We start from the raw sequence: 26,240 nt of genomic DNA, 5'->3' as shown, positions 1-26,240 counted from the left end.
AGTAGAGAAACCATATGTTCAAGTTCAAGTAAGGATTTTGAAACTATGTGGATACGGAAAGCCCCCATACATCTAAGCACTTGAATTAAAACGTTGTGTCTAGGCTCTTGCAACCTCGATTGATTGTCGAAGTTATCTCCAAGCCGACGGCATTCCAAGTATGCTTATTATTACGTCAAAATAAGCAGAGCGATACGTTGTTGTATAACGTTCATTCATTGACTATGAAACCACCAAGGTCGGCGTATCCACTATATAATTGGTCCGGCTCAGCACCTCCTTCTGGCAGCGGACTGGAGAGGTATATCAAGCAGAAAGTTCTTGTAGAGCGGAATTGTCGCGTGCGGAAAAAAAAGGAGGCGCTCAAGTCCAAAGTGACACGGCCGTGTGAGCTGTTCTTACATCATCAAACTACAAAACCACCACAGCCTCTGGGGCATTCGCCTGCTGTGACTTCAACTTTTCACTTGGGCTCAACTCAAACACGCCTTCCTCCTCTTGCCCTTCGACCACTGTGCTCTGAATAACTTTCCCCTCTAATCTCGCATCACCTGGCTTCATAGTCGCGTATAAAGCCAGCGACTCATTTAGTCGCTGACGTCCGACACAGTTCTCAAATTTCCAGCTCGCTGCCAGTTCGTCCAGCTGTTCGTAGCTCAAGTCTTTGAAATAATCCGCCCACTCCGGTATCATGTATTCAGCCATGGTGATGCCTCTAATACCACGAAAGACGTGCATGTGCATGCGCCACTGCCAAGGATATTTCTTGCTGTACTTTTCGGGCACATTGTCCGCGAACCATTGATGAAGGGGCTCGAAAAGTCCGGGCTGCAAATGTGCATCATCGTAGGCCCAGGAGTCGACAGCTAAAGCGCGCTTCTTCTCGAGAATGGGAGCGAGTAGACGCATCCAGGCAGACGCAGGAGAGAGGTGCGTCATGCCCATTACATTGATATCTTTGTAGGACCAAATGTTCCAAGCTGCGAGAATTAATGCATTAGAAAGCAGATCTAGGCAGTGCAAATCAAGGGCATCAATCATGACCCTACAAGGGCAGTTAAAGACTCACCAATTCCTTCAGCAGTATAAATAGACATCTGCTTGTCAAGCATCTTGTAGCGTTCTTCGTTCTGTTCCTCCCATTCCGCATTCGTTTCCGGTCTTTCGTAAATGGGTCCGAACTCTCCGTTCCAAATTGGTACGTTGTGCTTCTTCATAAACTCGACTTTGCGGTCATACATTTTGCGGATGTAGACATCCTGCTCTGGTTCTCCTTTATAGCGGCCAATTCGATTAGGAAAGCCAAATCCGCAGTAGTCGTGCACCGCGTATACAGTGTTGGGGAAGACTGTTGAAAATCCAGAAAAGTCCATGCTGAATCTGAATTGACGGGGGATATTAGTAAATATTCTAGTATAGTGAAGAGGATTAAGATAGGCTCGGGTAGTCCGAGCCAAAAATGAACCAAACTTACGTGTTGCCTTCAAGCCAGAGTATGTGATCTGGATCAATTGCTCTCACAGCTGGTACGATACGATCATAAAAGGCTAAGAGACGCGACCACTTCTGGTCAGCGGGCTCGTTCAGAAGGTTGTATCCTGCGACCCAAGTATTTGACTTATAGCGCCTCGCAATAAATTGCCAAAGGTTGATCACTCGGTCCTGAAAATGCTTATGATCCCAGAATGCAGCGTAGCCTGTAGGATTATCGCAGTGCCAATCTTGAGACTGGCCACCAGGTGCAGCATGGAGATCTAAGATCGTGTAGATATTATACTTGGCGCACTGCAGTAAAATTTCTGTAATTAGCGATATGGAAACGTATTTATTCTTGTGGATGCACATACAATTTTAACAACCCGATCGACATGCTTGAAGCCTTCTTCTTTGATAACCATTGGGTTCATGTCGTCTTCAAAATGGTGATAATTCAACGGTAATCGTAGGGAATTTATGCCCAGCGACGCCAGGAATTCGGCATCCTTCTCGGTGAAGAAGTATTCCAAGAACTTGTCAAAAAAGAATTCACTCTTTTCTTTACCAAGCACTTCATCCAATGCTCGTCGAATCTGCATTTCACGGCCTGGAAAGCCATTCATGAAGTTCTCCATGAGCATCCATCCTCCTAGAGCTGTCTGGTAAGTGTTAGTTGACGATAGCACAAATCTGGAAGGCGAGAATTACACCACGAAGCAACACCACATTTCCATTGGCATCGACTATACTCGAACCCTTTGTCCGTAAGATTCCGCTTGACATGGTTTTAGAATATGAAGATGCAATACACCGAACAGGTCGAAATGGACGCCACGTGGATTTGTTTAATGATTAAGGATATAAAAGTGAAGTTCATAGTTATATATAAAGCGCAACAGCATCTCATTAGAGAGAAGCTATACCCCCATTTTAAATAAATCCATTGCGACATCGGGCCATCGACATGTATTCAAATTTGACCATAATAACGATGGCGGTCGAGGCATCTGGAAACGGGGCATCTCTTTACTTTTTCCCCGAGCGAATAAGAAGCCTTGTTCAATGCTGGACCCACGTTCATGGTGTAAGCCGCGGCACATTTCAACGCTAAATAACTTGCTAGTAACTTTAGACTTATAACTTGCGCAAGCAGACCCACAAGTGATCGGGGCAACTAGGACCAATTCCCCCGTCAAAGCGAGTCTTCAGGAATTTTCGGGTTTAGCCAGTTCTCCTCGAATGCGGGGGTTAGTCTGGGGCATGCATTATGGGGTTGGGGCCCCCGGATCGACAACGCAAAATTGGACCACGTCTAGCTCTAGCTCGCAAGCTTAAACATTTACATACCACATGGCATTGATTTCCCGTGCGAAGCTGGAAGCTGCCGCGTGGGGTGAGATAATGAGGGAAAGCGTTCTTGAAGTATAAAAGCATCCGACGTACCCATTGGATTTTGTTAATAACCTGCCATTAGACCTGCTTCGTCTCTCATCACCCCTAATATCGCTCTTTATCTATATCGCAGCTTCCGAGTCAGTTCCAACCATGGACTCCCTCCGCAAACGATTGCCAGCCCCAAGGCAGGACATCCTAGCCAAAGAATCCCGAAGCTCGCCATCCATCACTGCAGCTTTCGAACCGTCTAGAATCTCTGAACTGGCAAGAGATTCTCCGCCCTGGTACAAGGTCGCTTCAAGAAGACGACTATATGCCCTACTGTTTCCAGGCGCGATTGTTTCATACATGACAAGTGGCTACGATGGCTCAATGATGAATTCTCTCCAGACTGTCAGCTACTGGGATGACTTTTTTGGAAACCCCAGAGGATCAACACTTGGGTTGGTCAGTGCTATCATCGCTCTTGGTGCCATGTGCTCTGCACCTCTTGCCCCATGGGTGGCGGATCACTATGGACGCAGATGGGGTATTACCGTTGGGAGCTGCATCATGATTGCCGGCGCCATTATTCAGTGTGAAAGTACCACTTTCGCCATGTTTGTTGTTAGTCGATTCATTCTTGGATTTGGTCTTACTTTCTGCACCACTGCATCGCCCAGTCTAGTCAGTGAGTTATCGCATCCCAAGGAGCGAGTCGCAGTCACGGCCATATGCAACACTTGCTGGTTCTTAGGTGCCATTGTTGCAGCTTGGTTGACCTACGGTACACGGGTTATCCCAAGTACTTGGTCGTGGAGAATCCCTTCCCTTCTGCAAATGCTGCCCAGCATGATACAGCTCTCTGCCATTTGGTTTCTGCCTGAATCTCCGCGATGGCTCATTTCACATGACAGAGGCGAAGAGGCAATGGCGGCGTTGAAACGCTACCATGGTGATGGAGAGGAAACTGAGTTGGTAAAGCTTGAGTACGAAGAGATCTGTGCTGCCATCCACATGGAGAAAGGTAAGCCCTCTTAATTCCCTTATAGAAACGCGATCCCTGTCATACTAACAAGAGGTGTCACAGCGTCCGGCAACACAACATGGAAGTCAATGGTCAGCACTAAGGGCAATCGTTATCGAATGTTCATTGTTGTGTGCATGGGCACTTTCTCCCAGTGGTCTGGCAATGGATTGATATCATACTGTGAGTTATTTTCGCGCCATAATCTTTATTGCCAGAGCTAATATATGTATAAGACCTCGCTCGCATTTTAGAGACTATCGGTATCAACGACTCAGCTACAAAGTCACTCATCAATGGCATAATCAACATTTGGAATTTTCTGATTGCCATTTCTTCTGCTCTTCTAGTAGAGCGCATCGGACGTCGTCCGCTATTCCGGATATCTACAATCGGCATGCTTGTTACTTTTACTTCTTGGACCATCGCTTCTGCTGTATACGCAGAGACTGCTGCCCATGGCGCCGCTATGGCTGTTCTTGTACTCATCTTTTTGTTCCAATTCTTCTACTGCATCGCCTTCTCGCCTCTGCCGGTAGCATACTCAGTCGAGATCCTCCCTTATTCGGTCCGCGCAAAGGGGATGGCAACTTACGTCTTCACTACAAAAGTAGCGGTGTTTGTTAATCAGTATGTTAATCCAATTGGATTGGCAAATATCCAGTGGAAGTATTACATCGTTTACGTTGTAATTCTGGCTATCGAGAGTTTTATTGCATACGGATGGTTTGTCGAAACTAAGGGAAGAGCATTAGAGGAGATTGCTGTTCTCTTCGATGGCGAGGAGGCTGAGGTGATTACTGCTGCAAAGTCGGAGGTCGAGATAGCTCAAGTGGAGGACTTAGACCGCGCCAGTCTCAAAAAGGCCTAATCTATGTACAAAGAGAAAACTGTACGGAATGAACTGATATATTCATTCCATATACTTTACTGCCTGAAGCCTCCTCTTCCGTTCTGCCAGACTGATAATTTTTGGTGACTAGAGAATCAGGCACTATTTTGGCTGTAGTTATCTGAATCTTATAACTGGGATCGTATATGAGACCACTACAATCTAAACTTCCCGTGTGAGTGAATACTCTGATGTTATAATCTCATATTTCGTTGCCTTGTGTGAAATCTTGAGGTCCATTGAGTGTATTGTAGTTGTCACTCTAACCAAAATAAGAAATTTATTGAAAGTAAAGAGGCCCCAAGTTGAGACTCGTCCTATTTCATGCAATTTCTACAACGTGTAAAATTGCCAAAATATCTGAACCTTACACAAGTTAAATCTTATGGTCGCCTTACTTCACAGTGACCAGTTATATATGTGTAATTTTCGGCCTGAGGCACCTACGGCTCATAATCCTCAACAGAGGCTAGTGTCATAATGCAACAACTCCAACCATTTTCTTTTTATTTCTAGTTAGCCACTATACGGAACTCTGTCTGTATAGGGGCTTAGAATGGACCGAACAACTCGTGATCCACCTCGTCGCAGAGTGGCACAAGCTTGCTCAACATGCAGGGGTCGCAAAATAAGATGTGATGCTGGAGTGCCAAAATGCAGTCTGTGTGTTGATCTTAATGTGGACTGTGTATATCTCGACTCGCAATACTCTAAAATTGATGCTGGCACACGTGTCGTTTTGGAAAGAATCCAACGTCTGGAAGACCGTCTCTTCTCATCGTCTCCATTTTCCGTGGCGGACACTTCGGTAGAGCCAGGTCTGCCTCATCCAGCACAAGTCAGTTGATATGGAGCCCTACTAACAAAGATTGTTTTAGAGCAGCCTAACAGCTTCGAGCATGGTCACAACGATACTCAGCTAACGCTTCCGGTAAGCCATGAAGCTAATGCTGATCATGTCTACCGCTGGCCAATCGTTCAAGAAATCTTAGATCGGGGTCTACCCGAAACTGAAAATGCAGAACGGCTATCTACATTTCCAAAGTTGTATGATGTGACAGACATATTTCTGGTAGAACCTTCGCGGCACAGCTCAGATATTGGCATCGAGTCATGGCACCTTTTTGACGATGAAAGTCTTCAATATTTCAGGCGTCAGCCTCGGATTGGTTCCAATGATTTTTGGGATATCCTACCCGAATACGAAAACTTGATTAGTGCTTTCTTTGCTAATATCCATGCTTTCTATCCGATTATTCGTCAAGAGCAGGTATATAAAACTTTACACACGGTCTTTAGTTCCGAGGTCGACCAGCACGGTTTGCAAGACGATGAGAGACAGTCGCAATATTGCGTACTGTTGATGGTTCTCTGTCTTGGAGCCCTCGCAGCTTCTGGAAATGTCCTGCTTCCCAAGATGCCTCTCCAACCAGATAACTCCCCTCAAGTTTTGTGGGAGAGAAGACAAGATAATCCGGCAAACGACAACCAAGTGGGAATAGAGTTCAGTAATAGTCTAGAGGATCGGCTTTGGAAGAAAGCCCAGCTTCTCCTCGGATCTGTCTCGCTTGATGACAGTCTCGAAGCAGGCCAGTGCTTTACACTTGCAAGGTACGGATATCATAGAGGGAGATGTGCCAATGAACCTCCTAATACAGCTACTACACGTTGAAGTATGAAATAACTGATTCTAAGGTCATGAAAGTGTATATCTAGGAGCAAAGGGCCGACCAGTCGACTCTGATCATAATATACATGTAGCAGCGAGGAAATGCAAGCTCATCGCAAGAAGGTACGCGAGACAGGCGGCTGTATTTTTTTTTTTTGGATCTAAATCAGTATTTCTAACGAATATTGCGTAGGGAAACCCTCATTCACAAAGAATATCCTGAATTCTCTGACCCATTTCGACGCCTCTTTTGGGTCGTGTATGTCAATGAGAGCGACTTTGCATCGGAATTCTCTCTCACGCCGCCATCAGGGATGACTCTCTTTGAAGATATTGTCCCCTACCCATCTCCAGACGACACTGACTCCGAGATGGATTATGATATAGGCCTTAACAAAACTCTAATGTCGACTTCACTTCCAGATCCAGGACCTTATGATAATTTCGCTGCCTTCCAGGTCAGCACCAGTTCAGCAATTCGGCGATTCATCAATCGAGCTACTGCAGTCTTATACAGCCCACATGAAGTGCGGCGAAAGGAAAACCATACTACTTACATTATGAGGCTGCACAGGCTAGTCTCTGAGCTACGATCTCACCACGAAGCTATACACAAGAATCTGCCTTCGTTTCTGCTGTCGACCGACCCTAGTGATTTCTGGCCACAGATAAATCCTGGGAAATCAACATCGACAGACACGCTAGACCGTACCCGCTTCTCGAACCATTTGTGGAATGTTGCACGGCTTAGGGGTAGATATTTCGCAGGACTGTACATCATAAATCGCCCTCTGTTGGAAAACGTGCTACTTAATCCGCACCTAATCGATCTTCACCCTAGCAAGACCGCAGTGCTTGATTGCTGCAGGGACTGCCTAGTAGGCTGCTCTGGGTTTATAAAGACCTTTTTCAACGAACCAGCGAACTGTCTAACCAACTTATTTGCAACGGGAATGGCGTAAGTTTGCTGCTTTCAGCCATCTTATCTGATTTACTTTGCAGAGCTACAAGCTGATCAGCGTCCTCAAATTAGGACATTTACTATGGTTATTATTCTCATGGTCGCGACTACAGCTCCGGCATTTCGTCTCCTTCTACCACCTGATATTGACAGTGTTATTGCCATGGGAAGGCAAAATATGCGCCGCTTCAGCGCCTGTGTTAAGGAGTTCGAATGGCACAATGTTGAACTCGAGAAAGTTGACCGAGGGCGGCATAAAATTAACCGTACGGGTTCGTGAGGGATGGTATGGGTGTGGGTTGTTGTTATTATAATACGGCAGCTATTGCAGACTATAATGAATAATGAGTCTAACGCCTATAAACAACTTAACTCTTAGTATAAAGAGTCTAAATGATGCAAATGTATATTAATAATGCAATTAAGTAGGAACAATGGTATGCTTGTTACTCGTCCCTACCGTCTCCGTTATTCTTGTTTTCGCCCGCATCCACAGACGCTGTTGTTTTTCCTACAGGTCGTAGAGGCTCCTGATCATCCCTACTATCTCCGTTACTCTTGCTTTCCCCGCGGCTACGGACGCTGTTGCTTTCACCTATAGCCACGGATGCCCTCGCTCGTTCCCGCCATCATGGTAGAGCCTTGGGCACCTACAACTTTATTGGCCTAGACATGGGTCCAGGGTAATTATATGTATCCTCAGTCCTTTGCTCGTCTACTCTGCAATCAACCAGCACCTCCCTATATCTGCTTGGTAAAAAGCGAAATAACTTGTACCGCAGTGATTGAGTCTACCTAAGACAACATGGACGGCTTCACAAAGCTAGCGCCTGCCATCTGGCTTCGCGAACCAGCCCTATCTCCATCATCCCCACTGTCATCACTACCATCAGGGTTGCCGCCACCCTCCCTCGTCGTGCTCTGCACACGGGTCGGTGCCCAGCCCAAGCACATCGCCAAATACGTCGCCGAGTATCTAGATCGCTATCCCGCCACCGCTTTGCTGGTGCTCGAGTCGAACCTGGCCGACATGACTTACCGCGGCGACAGCGCGCAGCAGGCACGTCTTAGCCCGGCTCGCCACGTTCTCCAAGCCCATCTGCAGCCCGGACTCACCAGTGAAGGGATCGTCGTGCACGCCTTCTCCAATGGTGGCGCCCAGTGCGCTGCTCAGGTTGTCGCCGCCCTGCCGCCCGCTCAGCGCGCGACCGCCTTTCGCGCCATCATCTTGGACAGTTGTCCTGGGGAGGCTAGTTATACACGCTCCGCCAACGCCATCCTACTGCCCCTAGCAAAATCTCCTATGCTGAAGCTGCTCGCCTTTCCCTTCATCCACCTAATATTGTGCCTCGTCTTCATCGCCGACCACGTCTTCGGCTTCGAGAATGTGGTGGCGCGCGCCAGGAGAGGCCTGAACAGTAGTGCCTACATCGCCTATGCCGTCCCTCGACTGTACACCTACTCGAGCGCGGATCAGATGGTTCCTGCACCAGACGTCGAGGCTCACGCCGAGCAGGCACGTCGCGCTGGTTACAGCGACGTAGTCAACTTACGCTTTGAGGCAAGCGGTCACTGTGCCCATGCCTCCAGGAACGCTGAGCAGTATTGGGCCGGCATCGCCAGACTTTTTGACAGGAGCAACATAATCGCACAAGGGTAGCAATGGGATTTTATCTCACCTCGTAGTCTGTTAATAAGTTTAAGTGCATTTTAATATTAATATCGGTTAATCGAGCATCGATTGATAAATATCATTTTATATAATTTCGTTTATAAATATTTTTAAAAAGCACGTGATGAATTCCGATTTTCGACCGACCAACAGAGCTGAAAAGCTGCTGCCACTTGCCACCAACAAGCCTTAAGACTTTAGAAGAGAGACACTCCGGCAAACAAGCCTTGGGATGAACCCATTCAGAGCCGCGTCTCGGACAGATGCACAATGGCTGTTTGTGGGCCCCTCCTCGGCATTCCTCGACGTTAAGTCAGACGGTGCCAATTTATCGCAATCTCGAGCCTGCAACGCAGGTTTTAAGCCCGGATGCAAAGCCTTTTACACATCAAATGAAGACGGTGAAAATGGCTCTCAAAATCACAAGGGGTTAGTCGAGGCGGACCTCGATGAGGCGTTAGACCTAAAGAGCCAGATTCTCGTGTTTCAGTACAAAGGAAAATTCCACGCCATAGACCATGTATGTCAACTAAATGGATGTAAAGTACTTTACTATGGCTAGTTCTAATAACACAAATTTGTAGCAATGCCCTCATTCATCATTTCCTCTTTCACGGGGCACACCTTTTGATATCGAGGACTTCGGCGTTGTTCTTAGCGCTGGAATTACTTGTCCGAAACATGACTGGTCTTTTGATTTATTCACTGGAACAGGCGATCGGGGGAATTACAAGCTCAAAATATGGGAGGTGCAGTTGCGTGGTGTAGATGGTTCGGATAAAGAAGTTTGGGTGAGAAAAAAGCAGAGAATGGGATAAACAGCTTCATCTCAGCTTCGCCATTGAGCGATTAATTGTATATTTTGTATAATTTTGCGGACTATTGTAGTCTCCTGTTTGATACTTATTTGCTATCTGTCCTCGTCTACTACTATACTCAAAATAGGGCAATCTTCTTGCCATCTCAAGACTACGCAGCGTGTTTAGACTCGGGTTATTACACTTATTATAACTTTTTACCAAATCTACTTCCTCTTGTAGGAATCATTAACCCAACAACATATAACCATTAGCACTGCGGGCATCATGTTTCGAGTATCATATTTCATCAGTCATTAAATTGGATGGACGAGAGCGTTGATAATTTAGACCTCATACATGCTAACTACCTGTGTGAAAGTGTGGCTGGTTTGAGAATAGCCAAACCCTCTTTTATTAAGCCACTCCACTCGTCGACGAACTTGGTGGCAAGTCATGATGCCCTGTCCCCCATGCACTCTCATTCGTACCCAATGTTAATTCTAGCACGCCGCCTTGACTATAAAAGCTGTGCGATATCCAATTCTTGTGGTAAGGAGCCCCATCCAACGTCGCACTCTGGATGAACACATTTTCATACTCGGCATCAAAGTTAATATTCCGTACCACTGCAGTCTTACCCGTCTGGCCGTTCGTTATATTGACCTCTTTGAAAAACGGAGGCGTGATGAGATACACATCTTGACCGCTTACAGGCCAGAGTCCCATCATCGCGAGGGACGAGAAGGATCCCATGGCTCCGCTGTCTTCGTTTCCTGGAATACCGTTAAAGGTGTTGTTGAATTGGCTGGGTATGTAGGTGTGTGCCTGAACAGCGGATAGGGCTGGCCGGCCGCCATAGTGGTACTGGAAAACCGGGAGGAACGCTTGCTCGTCACCAAGGTAGAGAAGATCGGGGTATGAGTGAAGATATGTGAGGCGCTTGATAAATGTTTCGGGGCCACCGAGTGTGAGAATTAGAGAGGCCATATCTTGTGGCACGAAGAAAGTGTATAGCCAGCTACTACCTTCATATGTCTCGTGTCCCCCTGGCGAAAGATAGCAGGAGGTGAAGTTGTATAGCGGAGAACAGAGTATAGGGTCCTGATAGCCCCAGGTGCCGTTTAGGTACTTTGGCTGCAAGAAGCCAACGAAGTTCGTGTCTTTGCCATCGATATGGGATGTCTGATGTGGATTGTACATATTTTTCCAGTATTCCGAGCGTTCAAGGTATTTCTCCCCATCAGCAATCTTGTTCATTCCCTTTGCCATTTCGGCAATACAAAAATCATCGTAGGCGTATTCGACAGTGCGAGAAATGCTTCTTGTAAAGGGCCCGAATCCATAGGGATCAAAGTCGTCAGTTGGGATGTAATGTAAGTTTTTCCAACTGTGTAACCCGCCGCGTCCTTCTACAGACCAGTTAAGGGGTTCGTCTTCGGCATCAGAAACCACGGCCTCATAGCCAGTGGCCCAGTCGACTCCTTCTGTGATGTTCTTCAGATACGAGTCAGCTAGAACAATATCCGCATTCGACCCTCCCTGTGTGAGTCCTTTGCAAAAACTCATCCTGCAATCAGGGAGTTTGCCTATACAGCATTAGTAGGGGCTTCATTTAGCAAAGGGGAAGTAACGTACCCTCATGTCGATAAATGTCAATCAGTGACCGTATCATCCGGGTTTGGCTTGTAGGATCAACAATAGTCAGGAGGGGGTGAACACTTCGGAAAGAATCCCAAATGCAATAATACGAATCATAGTAGGGCTCAGAACTATCCCACAGTTTGTTCTCGCCGGTGTAATCCTGTGGCGAAATCATACTCTTGTACATTCCACTCCAGAACACAGTCTGAATATCATCACTAACTCCGGTAGCATCGATATTAACCACAGACAACTTCGACCTCCAGGCATCTTCAGCAGCTTGCAGAGTCTTGTCGAATCCGAAATCAGGTATTTCCAGCTCGGCATTTTGACACGCTTTTGCCTCACTGATGAAACTAAGACCAACCCTAACAAGGATCTCGTTTTTAGAAGTAGGGGCATGGAATTGTGTCCATGCGCCGGCTGGCAAAGGAGGAGAGTTGACACCGTCCGTTGCCACACTAAGATGCTTAGGCTCACTGCCCGCTCGATTGTTCATCCAAACTCCCGTGTCGCGGATAGCGGCGCCTGAGAAATCGGCACAGAAGTAGGAGCTGTACGATCCAATTCCGAAAGAAGGAGTAAATGTCCCATTTCCTGTAATTCTGCCACTAGTAGGGTCAACGGCTATGCTGCCCTTTATTCTTGAATCAGGGAGATCTGATAAGTCCACTAGAATCAGAGGACTAAGCGGCAATGCATGGGTTGTCTGGTTAGGATAGGTAGCATTCGAGGTTTCATTTGTTGGAAACGTGAATCTATACAGAGACGTGTGATTCGTAACCGTCATCTCAGTATGAATCGACGTGTTCAGGGTAATAGCAAAGTAACCGGGGCGCGCTTCTACCGATCCATTTATTCTCCGTGACGCTCGGTCTACCTTCGTAAACTTGCAGTTGTTGATTTCGTCCCCAGGGCACCCGGTTTGAGCAAAGATGGGGAAATTTCCAAGTGATGCAGCACCACCTGTCCCTGAGTCGTGCATGTGTGAGAAGCCTGTGATATCACTATTGTCTGAAGCAAAGCCTCCTTGCCTCTCTTCTTTGCTGTTGACATCTGCTACGCTTTTTGCCATTCCGAATGGCAGTGAGGCACCAGCAAATGCGTGGCCCCCATTGATAGTCCCAATAAGAGGATTGACATATTTTAAAACGTCAAAGTCGTGGGGCTTTGAGGGGTCTGGTGATGCGTGGGCGTTGGAAGCCCATAAAAAAGCAGCCAGAATCTGTCCGCTACTAAGAATATGCATTTTGGAGGTTTATTTAACAAAACCAATAAGTCGGATGTCACAGACTTTAAGTATAATCTAAAATATAAGACTAAAGTGGATGGCACCGAGTGGCTATGGAATCTATCGGCATATAAAATCCCATGGCGTGGTGATCTACAGTAACATCAAAGTGCGGAGTAAGCTGCATTCCAATGCAACGTTTTGGGCAGGTCAAGTCGCACTAATAAACAAACTGTGCATCTTCAATCGCTAAGACAAATCCCATAACCCCGCCCGAAATTAATGCCGAGAAGATTGCATTCGAATTTTGTATATTTCAATTAACTACATGGGAACGGGTATGCGGCAGGAGAGCGGACTCTTCTTCCGCTCCCATCTCACTGCGTGAATATTTGCCTATTTTCTTTCATAGTGGCACATATAGGTGAATGAATACTACTATTTTACTATATCCCCCTCACTTACTCCTGCCCCACGCCATCGTCACTACCCCTGCCTACCGTCACCACACTTGCCCGGCTACCATCGTATCCTCATGCGCCTCATCCGTCGCACCCGTCCCCTCTTTACGCCCACATAAACCTAACCCAATTGAGAACATATACCGCAACCGGAGACCACAGAGTGAGTGTAGCGCAAGAGTGATACAGGCGGGGTGAGGATAGCTCTATTGAGTTCTTTGTAAGCCTCATGGGGATAATTCCGTTAGGTCTATGTGGGAGTTATAAGATAGTTAAAATGACCTTGGTGTCCTCTGAAATATCAAATATGGCTGGGGAGGGGGTTCTGTTATGCCAGGTTTTTATTGTATTTATTAGCTATATGGTTTGTGCAGCTGTTACACTGTGTTACATTTCTAAGATGCCTCATCTCGCCAGTCTCGAGGGTATATCGTCGTTCTTTACGTCTGTGCCCGACACAGCAGCGGTCTGAGCTTCCTGCGAGTCTTGGATAATCTCAGGGGAGATGGCAGAGCTCTTCTTTGTCTCCTCAGCCACGTCTCCAGAGACGAAGGCACTGTTCTTAACTGGCACTTCAGCCGGCTCGATATCATCATGCCCACGACCAAGCAAATCCACTTGAACCACTCTGCCCGCTCCCTCAGATTCGCGGCGTTCGTCCTCCTTTCCAAGTGGCACCTTCTCTCCAACCCCCGTCCCCGATTCACCACCAATACCACCCTCTCCCTTCTCGAGGCACGCTTCCTTCCTATCCCCCTCATCCATAATCTCCTCTTCCTCCCAATCCTTCGCAACCCACCTCCTCCACGGCTTATACGCTATCACACCCCCGACAGCCCCTATCACAAATAGTCCACAAATGCACCCTCCTAGAACATCATAATACTCCCCCAGCGTCTCCAGGCCGTCCCAGAAGGGTCCCTCTGGCTCCGCAACATTGGCGATTAGCGACAGGAGTTGGATCGTGCCGATACAGATTGCTACCATCACGGTGATGCCCGTGAGGATGATGGAGTAGTAGAGCGTGGCGAGGGGGTCTCGAGCTTTGGCACTGGTGGTGTAGAGCGTCATCATCAAAGCACCATCTGTGGTGTCGAGGAGGCACATTCCGGCTAGGGGGTATTAGTTTGGATCTCTCCTGTTTCTCTTGCTCTATATTTGCGTGGGGGATCACATACCAGTAAACAACAACGGAAAAATCAGAATCAACCACAAACTCGTCCCCGACGCTCCCTGCACCGACGCAATCCCCAACACCGCAATCTCACTGCTCGTATCAAAGCCCAGCCCAAACAGCACGCCGAGGGGGTACATCTTCCACGGCCGATCAATAAACCGAAACACCCTCCTCAACACCCTCAACAAGATCCCACCTCCCGCAACCCCCAACAACCCATCTTTCTCCCCATCGCCCCCTTCCTCCGCCCGCCCCTGCCGCCGCAGCACAGCCCGCATCCGCTTCACCAGCCTAAACAGCAAATACCCGTTTCCAATCCCCAGCAGGATCAGCACCGCCGCACTAACAGCCGTCCCAATGATGCCGCCGACGCGCGAAAAGCCGCCGAAGCGCTCTTCAAGTGCCCCGGCCGTGGCAGCAACCACGATACATGTTATGATCACGATGGTGGAGTGGCCGAGACTAAACCACGTGCCGACCGTGACGGGGTGCTGGCCGGACGCGACAAGGCGCCGGGTCATTAGGTCGATGGCCGCGATGTGGTCGGCGTCTAGGGCGTGGCGGAGGCCGAGGGTGTAGGAGAGGATGGCGGGGCCGGAGAGGTAGGGGTGGTAGTGGATGACGACGCCGCTGGCGGCCCAGAGGAGGGCGTTTACCAGGATGAGGAAGGCGATGATGCGGATGGCGGGGAAGGGGAGGATGCGTAGGCGGGAGGGGAGGCGGGCGGCGAGGCGCGCGGGGAGGGAGGGGCGGCGGGAGGGGGAGGTGGGAGGCATGGTGAGGGGTGTGGTGGTGGGCGTGTTTGGTGGGGATCTCCTCTTGCGTTCCTCCTCTGAAGGGCGGGTATACGGCGGGTATATAGCTGGTTATAAGCGCGCTTCACCACTGAGGTAAGGATGACGAGGTAAACACCGGGGGATAGTTTCACGAGGTAGGCGCGACGATTCCAGTATACTCTATCGAAGAGGAAGGGGAGGAGAATAGTAGAGGAGGAGAGGACGAAGAGTGAAGAGGAGGAGGGAGTGCGCAAATATTTTCCCTCCTAGTTTCTTGTCATTGCATTTGGCCCCGCCATGAGGCATGTCATTATAAAGTAAACGAGTCCCGGCTCCTAGCTGTAAACAGCAAAGCCGGAGGGGTGTGGGAGGGGGGGGAGGAGGGGAGAATGGGGGGGGAGGGGAGGGGAGGAGCGGGATGCTTGATTCGGTGGGCGTGGGCGGAGAGGAGAGGGACATGACAAGGGCAGGAACAGGACGGCGGGGAGGAGAGGGGCGGATATCTTATCTTGATTATCGTTGATTTGTGATGTCATCGGTTGCGATAAGGGTTGGTTGCACGTGACAATACTCGTGACCGTACACGTGATGTAAATGTGATGTGTTAGTCACGTGCACCGGAGATATTTAAACATGTGAGTTCGTGCCTTGATACCTTAGGTAAAAACTTAAATCAGGCAATTAATTTCAAGGCGGTGTGACGCAGGTGGCTTAGACATTTGCCAGGTACATGATCCACGGCGGCACATGTCAGCCATGCACTTGGCGCCCTATATGGTAAACCCCACTGTCGAGCATCTTCAAACATGGTTGACTACCTAGTCAATGCACAGAACCATGACATTGTATGCAACTAGAGAAATGATATACCTTGAAATACCTCATACTAGACCCTAACTAGACCCCATACTGGATATACGCCGATATCTACTTCCCCCTACTTCCCCCTATTATGTCCCTCTATGTGTGATTTCACGTTCCAATTATGCCCGAAAAGAATAGCATTCTTGGCCTCCAACGCCCAGGGACTACACTGTGCGTAAGGCCCATGGTTTCGAGTTGATCAGAAATCATGCCTCCAGTCTTTCCCCAATCCCAGTATCCCAGTCCCAATCTAAATTTTGTTTGGTCGCATCTAATGAAAATCTAGGAAAACATCCACCCCCCATCATCTTCTCTGCCCTGCCGATCTCCGTCTAAAAGACAGCCAAGCTCACATTCTCCCTCAGTGCTACATACTCACTATCCGCGTAGCCGAGCACCTCCCCAATGCCTTCGCTATGTAGTCCCTTAATACGAGCGATCTCCGCGCTACTGTAGTTCACCAGCGCGCGTCCAACCTCAAGTGGCGTTCCACGCCAGAGCTGCGGGGGCGGGGTGCTTGAGCGTCGGTGGATATGGATGGGTAGCGCCGTGATTGGCGCCGAGAGCGGAGTCGAGGTAGGTGGAGTCCCAGTCGGTGGGGTTTGCGTGTAAGTGTGCGCCAGCCCGTCACCGGCAGACGTAGTCGCAGCAGCCGCGCCATCGACAGCTGCCTCGGCCTCCTCAGCGACACTCCTTGCGGGTGTCACAGGTGTGATCCTCTCCACGACAACGATGCGGACTGCCTCCTGCTGGCCGAAGTTGCCATCGACGTCCACGATGCCGACGGGAAGGAGACCAGCCTTGTTGCTTAGCGCGCGGTGGGCACCGGCGTCGATGTAGATCGTGCCGTGAGGGGCAAGACCGTGAAGGAGCCAGAAACTGCGGTCACGGATAGGGTGGCGTGACGGGGAGAACCGGGTGTGAGGGGGACGTTGCGGGAGATTGGATGGATCGAAGGGTGAGGGCGAAGAGCGGCCGGGAGAACTAGCGGCTGGGGTATTGAGGGCGGATAGGGCTGTGAGGGATTTGTTGCGGGGTAGGCCAAGGGATTGCGTGTAGGATACAATAGGGAAGATGTATTGCGGGTGTGCCGAGGAGGCGATGATGGTGGTGACACCAGCGGAGGAGGCGAGTCGGGCAGCAACGATTTTGGTGCTCATGCCGCCTGTTCCGAGGGAGGAGCCGGCGGAGGAGACTGGAAGGTTTAGATAGAGGTTGGAGAGGAGAGAAGTCAACATGACTCACCATCGGCTTGCAGGGCGTCTATGTCGTCGACGACTTCAATGGCCTCTGCGTCGGGGTTCGTGCGCGGGTTCGCGGTGTATAGGCAGTCGACGTCAGTCATGAGAAAAAGATAGTCGGCGTGGACCATGGCGGCCGTGATGGCCGACAGGGTGTCGTTGTCACCAAACTTAATTTCAGCAACGGCAAGAGTATCGTTCTCATTGACAATGGGGATCACGCCCATATCGAGGAGCTCGTTAATCGTATTGACTGCATTGATATATTGTGAACGCTGGGATGTCGTGTTAGTGTACGTATTCGTAAAGAGCTAGTAAGGGGGACCTTTACATCGGCAATGTCGTTGCGGGTCAGAAGGATTTGAGCGATGGGTGTGCGGAGCTGCTCGAAGAGACTGTCCCATAGCCCCATAAGTCTGCATTGCCCAATTGCTGCCAGAGCCTGGAGAAAAGTCAGCAATGTCAAATGTTAGGCTGGGGTGGTGTTGACAGACCTGGATGCGAGGCAAATGCTTTGGTCTCTTTTTCACGTCCATACGCCTCAAGCCAACGCCGATGGCGCCCGAGGAGACGAGAATGACCCTGTGTCCATCTTCATGTAATTTCACAGCAGTCTCAACAATGAGAGACAAGACTGAGAGGAGCGGCTCATGCGTATGCTCATCAACAATCGAGCTCGTGCCTGAGCAATGAGCGTTAATTGGGCTGTGGGCCAAATATGAGTCGACTCACCAAGTTTTATGACAATAGTCAAGGGCTTTGGTCCCTTCATGTTTGCTACATTGGCATCGCAGTCCGCCATAGAAGGCAGGGGAATAAGTCGCTTTATAGACAACTTGGACAAGGCTGATAAACCGGTTGAATGGAGATCCTCGATGTCGTCGTTTGCCCCCCCACCTTTGTTTGGAGTTTAGTGGTGCGCCCTGTCAAAGTTCCGAGTATCGCATCCGTACCCCACCGAACCCGGCAGAATACGGCCAACTTTTCTCTCACCGCCCTGTAATTCGCGCTCGGCGTACTAGTACGGCGACTCTAATAGGGAGTCCGCGTCTAATTTGGAAACTTACCAGCGCGACTAGCTTGACCAAACACACAATGGCATCGCAAACACCCCCGACGGAGCAGGCACAGGCAACAGCCAGCTCGACTGAGCGCCCTGCAGTGTCGACATGGAACCCTAACAATGACCCGGCGAAGACGGGCTACGACCCGACCAAGCGATGGGCGAACTACTTCAACATCCTGCTGGGCAAGATGAGCCGGGAGGGCCAGGAGGCATTCCGCGAGGACGCATACATCCGCAACGAGGCGCGAGACTGCAGTAACTGCGATAAGTGGCGGGACTACCTGTTCGAGTACTCGCCGACGATTCGCTTCATGTCCAAGAACATCATGGACCTGAATGGCAAGCTGGACCGGAGTAACGTGCAGTGTCGCCGGTGTCCTACGCGGCGAGTTATTGGGGAGGATGGGAAGGAGCATACGGTTAGGCAGGGGGGCGGGTTCAGTCCGGACCACGGCATTCTGATTTGTGCGAATGAGATGAGGAATCAGGGACATCTGGAGGATACACTGGCGCATGAGATGGTACATGCTTGGGATCACCTGAGGTGGAAGGTGGACTGGTCGGACTTACGGCATGCGGCGTGCACAGAGGTAAGAGGTTTGACTGGATAGTTAACTGCACTGTGCTGACAACCCTGTAGATTCGAGCATCCAGCCTGAGCGGCGAGTGCAGGTGGACCAGAGAGTTCTTCGTGAGGAACAACTTCACGCTCACACAACAACACCAAAACTGCGTCAGGAACAGGGCTATTCGGTCCGTCATGAACCGGCCAAGCTGCAAGGACGATGTACATGCGACCAAGGTGGTCAACGAAGTTTGGGACTCATGTTTTGCGGATACCCGGCCATTCGACGAGATCTACCGGTAATGTGTTATATCACGACCGCATTCCGTTTGTACAACAGTTGTTTGTATAGTATATATATGTAGTTATCATTTGCATGGGTAAGCGTAGGCGTTAAGGCTGGAAAACATAGAAACTCCAACTCCAACTTTCATGCATATCATGTCCAATTCCCCTGTCCTGTTCCATCCAAGTTAAAACGCCTCCGCCAGATACAATTAGAGGGATAAAAAGGGATTCGTAATTCATTCCCTACCCTCAAGAGAGGATTTGCTGCCTGATGATTTCGACTCTCGCTGTGTTGCTCGCTCCCCTTTCACACAGTGCTTCATGATCCAGGGGTGGAGTAGAACCTGATCAAGCGGGATACGCTTCTCGGGATCCAGAACGAGGAGCTATAAACGTCAGTTGTATCCTAACAAGGTAAGAGAACGAAAACTTACTCGTTTGATCAAGTCCTTCGCCTCCGGAGAAACGAACGAAGGGACTGTCATGTCTGCCCTCGTAATCCTCCTCTGTGTCATAATCATAGTATCTTCGAACGGCGCCTCTCCAACGAGGAACTCGTACGCCAAGACACCCAAACTCCACAGGTCAACCTTCTCGCCATACCAGTTATCCCCCGACCCAGGCTTGAGCATCTCCGGGGGCAGATAGTCAAGAGTTCCGCACATTGTCTGGCGGCGGTTGTTTGGCGCGTGCACGCTCCATCCGAAATCCGAAATCTTAATCTCGCCATGGATACCCATCAAGATATTCTCCGGCTTAATATCTCTGTGTATGACGTGCTTCTTGTGGAGATACTTGAGCGCCGCAGCCATCTGCGCGATGTACGACGCTGCCTTCCACTCAGGAAACCTGTTCTCGCGCCTCAGATGCTTGTACAGCTCGCCCTTGCCCGCAAACTCCAGGATGAGGAAGATTCGCTTGCTATCGTGGAAGTGGCCGTACAGTTGTAGGATGTTTGGATGCCGTAAGTTGGACTGGATCTCGATTTCTCGGCGGACTTGCTTCTCCACTTTGCCCTGCTGGATCTCGGACTTGTGCAGCACCTTCAGGGCACAGATGAACCCGGTGCCTCTCTCTCTAGCGAGATATACACGCCCGAATTTACCCTTTCCTAGCGGCCGCCCAATCTCAAACATGCCCAGGTGGAACTCCTTTGGCTGGGGCATGACGTAAATCTGTGGCGCTTTTTGCTCTGCTTTTACGAGCTCGTCGGAAGGCCTTGAGGATGTGGATGTGGCCTTGCGTGGGGGTGATGTTGCGCTCGTTGGTGCATTTGATCCTCGCCATTGTGCTGCTTGGGAGGGGACGGTGACTGTTGTTACTGGCGCTGGGTTGTTGTTTGAAAGCGCCATCTTGAGGAGGTTACCGCCATTTGAAGTTTGCGATAATTGTGATTTTGGGACAACCTATTATGCCATTAGAAGATATACATATAATCATTCCAGTGTACTTACTTTGGACTTGAGTCCGGTTTTCTTGAGACCCTCTCCACCGTCATTCTCATCGGTCACGGACAAGTGCTCGAACCGAGATTCGAGTCCCCGGCTTGCCATTGTGATAGAGTTATCCTCTTCCAGGAATATACCGCTTCGAGTCAAGGAGATGGTTAGTTTCCAAGCGTGGAATTGCGTTGGTCGTTTGGCGATACTAAATGTCGATGTTCTTGAAATCGCCTGGAACAACTGAGGGTCAACATAATAACTGGAGCTACGGTGTTGTCAGAGCAACGAACAAGGGTACCGAACATCCAACCCCACCAAATAAGGTACTCTATCGATAACCCCACTCCAACTCAATCTGGGCCTCTACAGTACCATAAGGTTTCATTATTTCCGCAACATTTACAGCTTTGAGGTGTGCAACTTTCGCCTTTCAAAGGGTCTAACTCCAAGCGCATAATATACACCCTATACACCCCCCAAAATGTCGCTCAACGGCCCCATCACAGAATCGTTCCCGTCGCCCGGTAACCCCAAATCGGCGACGGTCTCCTTCTCCCAGCACGGATGGACGATCAACACGCGCAAGCTCCCAATCTCAAAGTCCGACGCCATCGACGCCATGTCCGAGAAGCTGGGCATCCCCGTGCCAGAGATGATCTTCGGCGACAACATGGTGTCAGTGGAGAACGCCGAGAAGGGATGGTGTATCGAGTTCAACTCGTTCGATGCATTAGACCGGGTGGATAAGACAGATAAAACTATGCTGAAGGTCGCATACTCGCGGGAATGGTCGGAGAGCAGGTAAGTCGCTATCTAGGCTGTGCAAAAGCCAAAGCTAACCATTACAGGGAGAAAACACACGAGAGTATCAAAGAGGTCGTGAAGCCATTCGACTGGTCGTACAGCACAGATTACAAGGGCACTGTAGGCGGCGCGTCACCTACTCTATTCACACCTGACACGGAGCCGATCCCAATCGAGCTCTTGAAGCGCCCGGATCCAATATTGCATTTCGAGGAGGTGGTGCTGTATGAGAGCGAGCTAGACGATAATGGGATCTCGCTCTACTCGATCAAGCTGAGGGTCATGCCAGAGAGGATGCTGATCCTGGCGAGGAACTTTATGAGGTTGGATAATGTGCTTGTGCGTATCAGGGATACGAGAGTCTACATAGACTTCAGGTCCAAGAAGGTCACGAGGGAGTATACGGCGACGGAGGAGAAGTTCGACGCGGTTAAGGAGGCAAGTTCCGCTATTGTATAGAGTTTGATATTGCTGTACTAACTGAACCAGGCCCTGTTAAAATCCAGATTACCCGATGACGTTATAGTAGCGATGCGCGATCCCAACCAGATGGCAAGCTACCTGACGAAGGTTGACCACACCCTTGAGAGTATTAAGCTCTCTTGAACCGAAAGGAGGGCAAAAGGGCATTGGCACATTGATATATGAAAAGGCGTCGGGATAGATTGCGGGCGTTTGATATCGTTGGTATATGCACGCGGTATGGGTTACTGGAGATGAAGCATACCATTACTTGAATATCCAGTGGTGGAAATCATGTGGGGTTCGATATGAGCCGCCTCAGTTTTGGCTGCAGTTTACACAAATAATATCTAGCTGCATTCGAGATATTTCGGCCCAATACGAAACTATTACAAGAATTCGAATATTCCAAATGAATATTATAATATTTATTTGGACTAGATACGCGTAGTATTTTTCCAATTCATATAGCATAGCCTCCATATGCACCAAATGCACACCAATCTTAATAGCTTTTTGAATAAATAATTGGAATAAGGCCAGCCCATACCATAGGTAGAAATGAAGCGGAATTAAATTAAAGTATCCTGTGCGTTGTCGTTATGTCTCGCCGGATGGACATGTACCCCCTTTCAACGTACGCACACACCACCACGCCTAAATTTAATGATCCCAACAAGGACAATACACCTTCTATACCCAAACGCCGAACATCAACAGAACGATTTCTAAGTCTCAGCACCTAATGAGTGACTTAATTCAATTTCCGCATGGTGTAGATGGCAAAGATATTCTGGGGGCGGGGATTACGGCAATAGTTGCTCGCCTTGATGCCGTTATACGAACGGCTTGGTCACCATGATAGGGTCGTCCGTTATTACATGGGAAACGATTCTATCCTACAATATGCTTGTCATGGATCTATAAGGCAGTACTTGCAAATCCAGACGAAGCCCCTTGAGCTTTCACTGCAGCTTCGCTGGGTCGAACAGATTGCAGAAGCGGTTGCTTACGTCCATTCCAAAAATGTCTTACACGGCGACATCTCCTGTAACAACATATTCATTGATCACGGTCTCAACGTGAAATTGGGCGACTTTGCTGGCTCTGCTATTGATGAAGAACCTGCTCTTGTCTACTACGAGACTAGCCATGGGCATCCTAGCATTACAGACACCACGACGAAGAGTGAGATATTTGCCCTTGGCTCTACCTTTTACGAGGTAATGACCGGGTTGAAACCATACAAATGGCTTCCGGACTGGGAGATAGATGACGCATATGCCGCCTGAGCTCTTTAGATGCGTTCAGCGGCGCTATTGCGAAGTGTTGGGCCCAAGAGTATGCAAATGTAGACGAGCTTCTAGAGGATATAAAGGCAGAAGGTATGAATCCCATTTATTAAATATTTTGTCCTAATTAGAACTGCATCGACTATGTCCTACTCTGAAAGCCCTTCAAATAACCTAGCCATAGTAAGGCGGGGCTGCAATGAGAGAAATCTGCTGGATTTGAGAGAGCATGCCCCATAATATCCGTGATCTTAGTGATGGAATAGGGTCTGATAATACCTTGAATATAAAGTTATTCCTAAGCCCAGGTAGTAATGCAGGGTGAAACTCACTATAGATCATTTTGAACCGGACAGCACCCGCCATAGCAATGCACATCAATATCGCAATATAGTCCAACTTCAAGAACAAGAGCAGCTATCGCAGTCATATTCTGCCAGTCCCCTTTCATTTATTCTGATACAAGGATCCAGAGGTTCCTCAGCTAGGGCAGCCCAGATAAACAGAGCAGTGATGCCGAAAAGGAAGGACTTGAGATGCTTCGTAGCGGCTGAAGAGTCGAATGGCTGAGGTCTGTGATGTTGGGACGAAATCTGTGACGAAGGGATTACTCCAGACGCGGGGGCAAAGGGCTCTATAAGTGCTTCGCAGTCGGGATGTTCGGACTCCAGGAAGGAAGCGGGTTATGTTACATGCTGGGTCTGAAGTGAAGAAAAAGGTCACACGGTATTACACAAATCCTGAAGGATCGTTATTGTGTCATATTGTGTAGGATAGGATCTGATACCATTGTTTTATTCGATTCACTTAGAATGATCATTACTCATTTCTTAACTTTGTAGCAAAAATCAGATGGTCATATAACAATGAGGGCGAGACAGAAATCGTACTCTGGAACGGGCAAGGCATGGTTGGTCTATCCAAAAAAAAAAAACTTCCTCGTGGAGATCACGATTCTCAGTTGCTGGAATTTGTGGCTAACGCTACACCCTTCCATACAAAAAAAGAGATGATCAAGCTATTCTTCGTGACACATCGGTCGCCAAAAGTTAACTCGCGCATTTCAACTACTATCACCCCACACAAAGAAATACAAAAAACATGGCAGCAGATGCGTCCCTATGGTCCAAAAATATTGTGAATAGGGGCACACACACTCCTGGCTTTTGACTTCCAAGTTGAGGGTTCCAGTTTGAAAGGCACGATCGCCAGATCATGAAACGTCAGTCATTTACTACTCGGGTCATTCGCATCTTGCGACATAAGCCCCCCCTCCCCGAAGCAGCAGGAGCTGGGGTTTGGTGATCTACTTCTTCGCCTTCTTGGGCTTGGCGATGGGCTCTTCGAGGATCTTGAGGATCTCCTCGTCGGTGATCTTCTTGTCGGTCTTGTACTGGGACACGTCAAGGGCTGGGGCGGCAGCGAGCTTCTGGACGCCGTTCTTGGTGATGGCTAATAGGGATGTTAGATGATGAAAATCATAAAAGTCAGTGGCGTAGCATTTTTTACTTACCGATGGTGGTCAGAAGTCTGGCAACAGCAGCTCCGTCCTTGTCACCAACAACCTCGTACGCGCGGAAAACGTTGCCGCGGACACACTCAACAACACCGACCTTGCCCTGCCTCTCGTCGTCGAGTTGCCTGAGGGAGAATGGGAAGGTACCGAACTTCTTGACGACCTCGTTAAGGGTCTTCTTGGAGCTGTCTCTCTTGAGACCGTAGGTAAGGGTAGTGCGGCGATGGAGAGTAGCTCTGTTCTCAAGGTTCTTGAGCTTACCGGTTCCCAGGGAGACACCGACCTCAACACCCCACACCTCGCCGACCTCTGGGACACCCTCGCCCTTGGAGCCCTCTCCTGGAGCGAGCACGATCTTCTTCTCTCCCTCGATCTCGTTGCGCTTGAACAGCCACGAGGTGGTGCTCTCGACGAGGTTGCAGTCGTAGCTCTTGACGACCTTCTCGAGAAGGCTGGTCATGCGGCTCTGGGGGACTGGCTTTTGGGCGGCGGCCTTGGCCTTCTCCTCGGGTGTGCCGGTCGACAGTAGTCCAGGTGGGACCATCAGGCGCAGGAGAAGCTCGTTCGCGTAGTGGGTAGCCAGGATCAGGTCTGCGGTGCGGGCATCATCCTCACCGCCGGGGACGACGACGTTATCGCAAACGATCGTTCCGAAACCATCGATTTGTGCACCGAGCTGGATCTTAATCACATCGCCAGCGTTCAGGGCAACGGAGGCCTCGGCCTCGTCGGACTTGAGAGGGGTATATGGGGTGACGAAGGAGGAAGGCGAGACGGTGGTGGGGTGGGAGATACCTGATGGAACGGTGAGTGAGTGACGTCTTCAGAACGTCAGAATCTTGGCCTGGACATACCCTTGGAAATCTTCTTTCCTCTGTAGACCTTTGCGATCTCCTCCTCAAGCAGCTTATCACCCTTCTCGCAGATGTCTACGATCTTCTCGCCAGCTACACAGAGCTTGGAGACAGCTTCGAGGACCTTGTGGGAAATGGCTCCGGCATCCTTGTACTTGGTAAGAGTATCCGGGTTGTTAAGCGTGTAATCTATATCATTATATCATCAGCGTTGGCTCTTTATTCCTGCGTTCTGTGTTGCGAATAGCTGCAAATGCGCCCAAAGTGGGGTCGTGTGCAAGCTCGATAGCGGGGTCATAATAAGGGTTTTGGAAAGGAATATGGGAATATAAGGAATAAATAATCCAAATAAAATACATACCGACTTCCTTGGTCTCTTCGGCCATGTTTGCGGTTGTTTTTGAAGTAGTAGTTTTAGAAAATAAAAGGTTGTTGTTTATATTGCGTAGTGAAGAAGATCAGTGCGGGTGTTGTCAGTTTGAGTTGGACTTGGTTCTATGCGAAGAGACTTGGTTTGTGTGGGCAAAGACCCGAGCAAGAGCACCAGCCACAGCAGCAGCCCACTTCGCTCCCAACGATGTCATCAAGGTCCAGTCCCGTTCAGAATCGCTGTGGCGGTGTATTATATCACGTGCAACTGTGGCTTGATTTTTGAAGTTCTCGCTTACAATTGCAGGGTATAAAAGTAA

At 49.3% G+C, this 26,240-nt stretch overlaps 13 protein-coding genes across 13 annotated transcripts; 7 read left to right on the top strand and 6 right to left on the bottom strand.

Annotated features, from left to right (window-relative positions):
* Window positions 1–209: 209 nt before the first annotated feature.
* On the bottom strand, window positions 210–2,452 carry VE01_08539 (uncharacterized protein). The gene is made up of 5 exons (XM_018277960.2): window positions 2,185–2,452; window positions 1,848–2,135; window positions 1,475–1,785; window positions 1,070–1,380; window positions 210–980 (listed from the first exon to the last, which is right to left on the bottom strand). Exons 1-5 carry the CDS (start codon window positions 2,257–2,259, stop codon window positions 412–414), a joined length of 1,554 nt encoding a protein of 517 aa, XP_018127533.1. The 5' UTR covers window positions 2,260–2,452; the 3' UTR covers window positions 210–411.
* Window positions 2,453–2,616: 164 nt separating this feature from the next.
* Window positions 2,617–4,918, top strand: VE01_08538 (uncharacterized protein). The gene is made up of 4 exons (XM_018277959.2): window positions 2,617–2,898; window positions 2,951–3,877; window positions 3,941–4,060; window positions 4,114–4,918. Exons 2-4 carry the CDS (start codon window positions 3,022–3,024, stop codon window positions 4,746–4,748), a joined length of 1,611 nt encoding a protein of 536 aa, XP_018127534.1. The 5' UTR covers window positions 2,617–2,898; window positions 2,951–3,021; the 3' UTR covers window positions 4,749–4,918.
* Window positions 4,919–5,267: 349 nt separating this feature from the next.
* Window positions 5,268–7,832, top strand: VE01_08537 (uncharacterized protein). Its single transcript, XM_018277958.2, has 5 exons — window positions 5,268–5,587; window positions 5,648–6,380; window positions 6,475–6,561; window positions 6,632–7,396; window positions 7,472–7,832. The coding sequence occupies exons 1-5, from the start codon at window positions 5,326–5,328 to the stop codon at window positions 7,677–7,679; spliced, it is 2,055 nt and encodes a 684-aa protein (XP_018127537.1). The 5' UTR covers window positions 5,268–5,325; the 3' UTR covers window positions 7,680–7,832.
* Window positions 7,833–8,204: 372 nt separating this feature from the next.
* On the top strand, window positions 8,205–9,135 carry VE01_08536 (uncharacterized protein; the record flags this gene model as incomplete). Its single annotated transcript, XM_018277957.2, has 1 exon — window positions 8,205–9,135. The coding sequence occupies one exon, from the start codon at window positions 8,205–8,207 to the stop codon at window positions 9,057–9,059; it is 855 nt and encodes a 284-aa protein (XP_018127538.1). The 3' UTR covers window positions 9,060–9,135.
* A 99-nt stretch (window positions 9,136–9,234) lies between these two features.
* Window positions 9,235–9,889, top strand: VE01_08535 (uncharacterized protein; the record flags this gene model as incomplete). The annotated part of the gene is made up of 2 exons (XM_018277956.2): window positions 9,235–9,591; window positions 9,656–9,889. Exons 1-2 carry the CDS (start codon window positions 9,304–9,306, stop codon window positions 9,887–9,889), a joined length of 522 nt encoding a protein of 173 aa, XP_018127535.1. The 5' UTR covers window positions 9,235–9,303.
* Window positions 9,890–10,221: 332 nt separating this feature from the next.
* Window positions 10,222–12,843, bottom strand: VE01_08534 (uncharacterized protein). Its single transcript, XM_018277955.2, has 2 exons — window positions 11,507–12,843; window positions 10,222–11,457 (listed from the first exon to the last, which is right to left on the bottom strand). The coding sequence occupies exons 1-2, from the start codon at window positions 12,759–12,761 to the stop codon at window positions 10,286–10,288; spliced, it is 2,427 nt and encodes an 808-aa protein (XP_018127536.1). The 5' UTR covers window positions 12,762–12,843; the 3' UTR covers window positions 10,222–10,285.
* Window positions 12,844–13,537: 694 nt separating this feature from the next.
* Window positions 13,538–15,522, bottom strand: VE01_08533 (uncharacterized protein). The gene is made up of 2 exons (XM_018277954.2): window positions 14,383–15,522; window positions 13,538–14,316 (listed from the first exon to the last, which is right to left on the bottom strand). Exons 1-2 carry the CDS (start codon window positions 15,155–15,157, stop codon window positions 13,610–13,612), a joined length of 1,482 nt encoding a protein of 493 aa, XP_018127541.1. The 5' UTR covers window positions 15,158–15,522; the 3' UTR covers window positions 13,538–13,609.
* Window positions 15,523–15,880: 358 nt separating this feature from the next.
* Window positions 15,881–18,385, bottom strand: VE01_08532 (uncharacterized protein). Its single transcript, XM_018277953.2, has 5 exons — window positions 17,995–18,385; window positions 17,757–17,944; window positions 17,594–17,704; window positions 17,267–17,537; window positions 15,881–17,216 (listed from the first exon to the last, which is right to left on the bottom strand). The coding sequence occupies exons 1-5, from the start codon at window positions 18,062–18,064 to the stop codon at window positions 16,354–16,356; spliced, it is 1,503 nt and encodes a 500-aa protein (XP_018127542.2). The 5' UTR covers window positions 18,065–18,385; the 3' UTR covers window positions 15,881–16,353.
* On the top strand, window positions 18,277–19,334 carry ATP23 (Mitochondrial inner membrane protease atp23). Its single transcript, XM_018277952.2, has 2 exons — window positions 18,277–18,918; window positions 18,969–19,334. Exons 1-2 carry the CDS (start codon window positions 18,358–18,360, stop codon window positions 19,194–19,196), a joined length of 789 nt encoding a protein of 262 aa, XP_018127539.1. The 5' UTR covers window positions 18,277–18,357; the 3' UTR covers window positions 19,197–19,334.
* On the bottom strand, window positions 19,252–20,886 carry IPL1_3 (spindle assembly checkpoint kinase). The gene is made up of 3 exons (XM_018277951.2): window positions 20,636–20,886; window positions 19,616–20,587; window positions 19,252–19,567 (listed from the first exon to the last, which is right to left on the bottom strand). Exons 1-3 carry the CDS (start codon window positions 20,732–20,734, stop codon window positions 19,418–19,420), a joined length of 1,221 nt encoding a protein of 406 aa, XP_018127540.1. The 5' UTR covers window positions 20,735–20,886; the 3' UTR covers window positions 19,252–19,417.
* Window positions 20,887–20,972: 86 nt separating this feature from the next.
* On the top strand, window positions 20,973–22,458 carry VE01_08529 (uncharacterized protein). The gene is made up of 3 exons (XM_059463974.1): window positions 20,973–21,424; window positions 21,472–21,865; window positions 21,917–22,458. Exons 1-3 carry the CDS (start codon window positions 21,105–21,107, stop codon window positions 22,031–22,033), a joined length of 831 nt encoding a protein of 276 aa, XP_059319454.1. The 5' UTR covers window positions 20,973–21,104; the 3' UTR covers window positions 22,034–22,458.
* Window positions 22,459–22,576: 118 nt separating this feature from the next.
* On the top strand, window positions 22,577–23,387 carry VE01_08528 (uncharacterized protein). Its single transcript, XM_018277949.2, has 2 exons — window positions 22,577–23,274; window positions 23,366–23,387. Exon 1 carries the CDS (start codon window positions 22,720–22,722, stop codon window positions 23,179–23,181), a length of 462 nt encoding a protein of 153 aa, XP_018127545.1. The 5' UTR covers window positions 22,577–22,719; the 3' UTR covers window positions 23,182–23,274; window positions 23,366–23,387.
* A 461-nt stretch (window positions 23,388–23,848) lies between these two features.
* On the bottom strand, window positions 23,849–26,035 carry CDB4 (Curved DNA-binding protein (42 kDa protein)). Its single transcript, XM_018277948.2, has 4 exons — window positions 25,913–26,035; window positions 25,552–25,740; window positions 24,695–25,492; window positions 23,849–24,633 (listed from the first exon to the last, which is right to left on the bottom strand). The coding sequence occupies exons 1-4, from the start codon at window positions 25,935–25,937 to the stop codon at window positions 24,488–24,490; spliced, it is 1,158 nt and encodes a 385-aa protein (XP_018127585.1). The 5' UTR covers window positions 25,938–26,035; the 3' UTR covers window positions 23,849–24,487.
* Window positions 26,036–26,240: the final 205 nt, after the last annotated feature.

Source organism: Pseudogymnoascus verrucosus (genome assembly GCF_001662655.1).
Source record: "Pseudogymnoascus verrucosus strain UAMH 10579 unplaced genomic scaffold scaffold_44, whole genome shotgun sequence".
NCBI classification, from domain to species: Eukaryota; Fungi; Ascomycota; class Leotiomycetes; order Thelebolales; family Thelebolaceae; genus Pseudogymnoascus; species Pseudogymnoascus verrucosus.
Note: the sequence above shows the minus strand (reverse complement) of the source record. Positions and strands in the feature narration are given on the sequence as shown.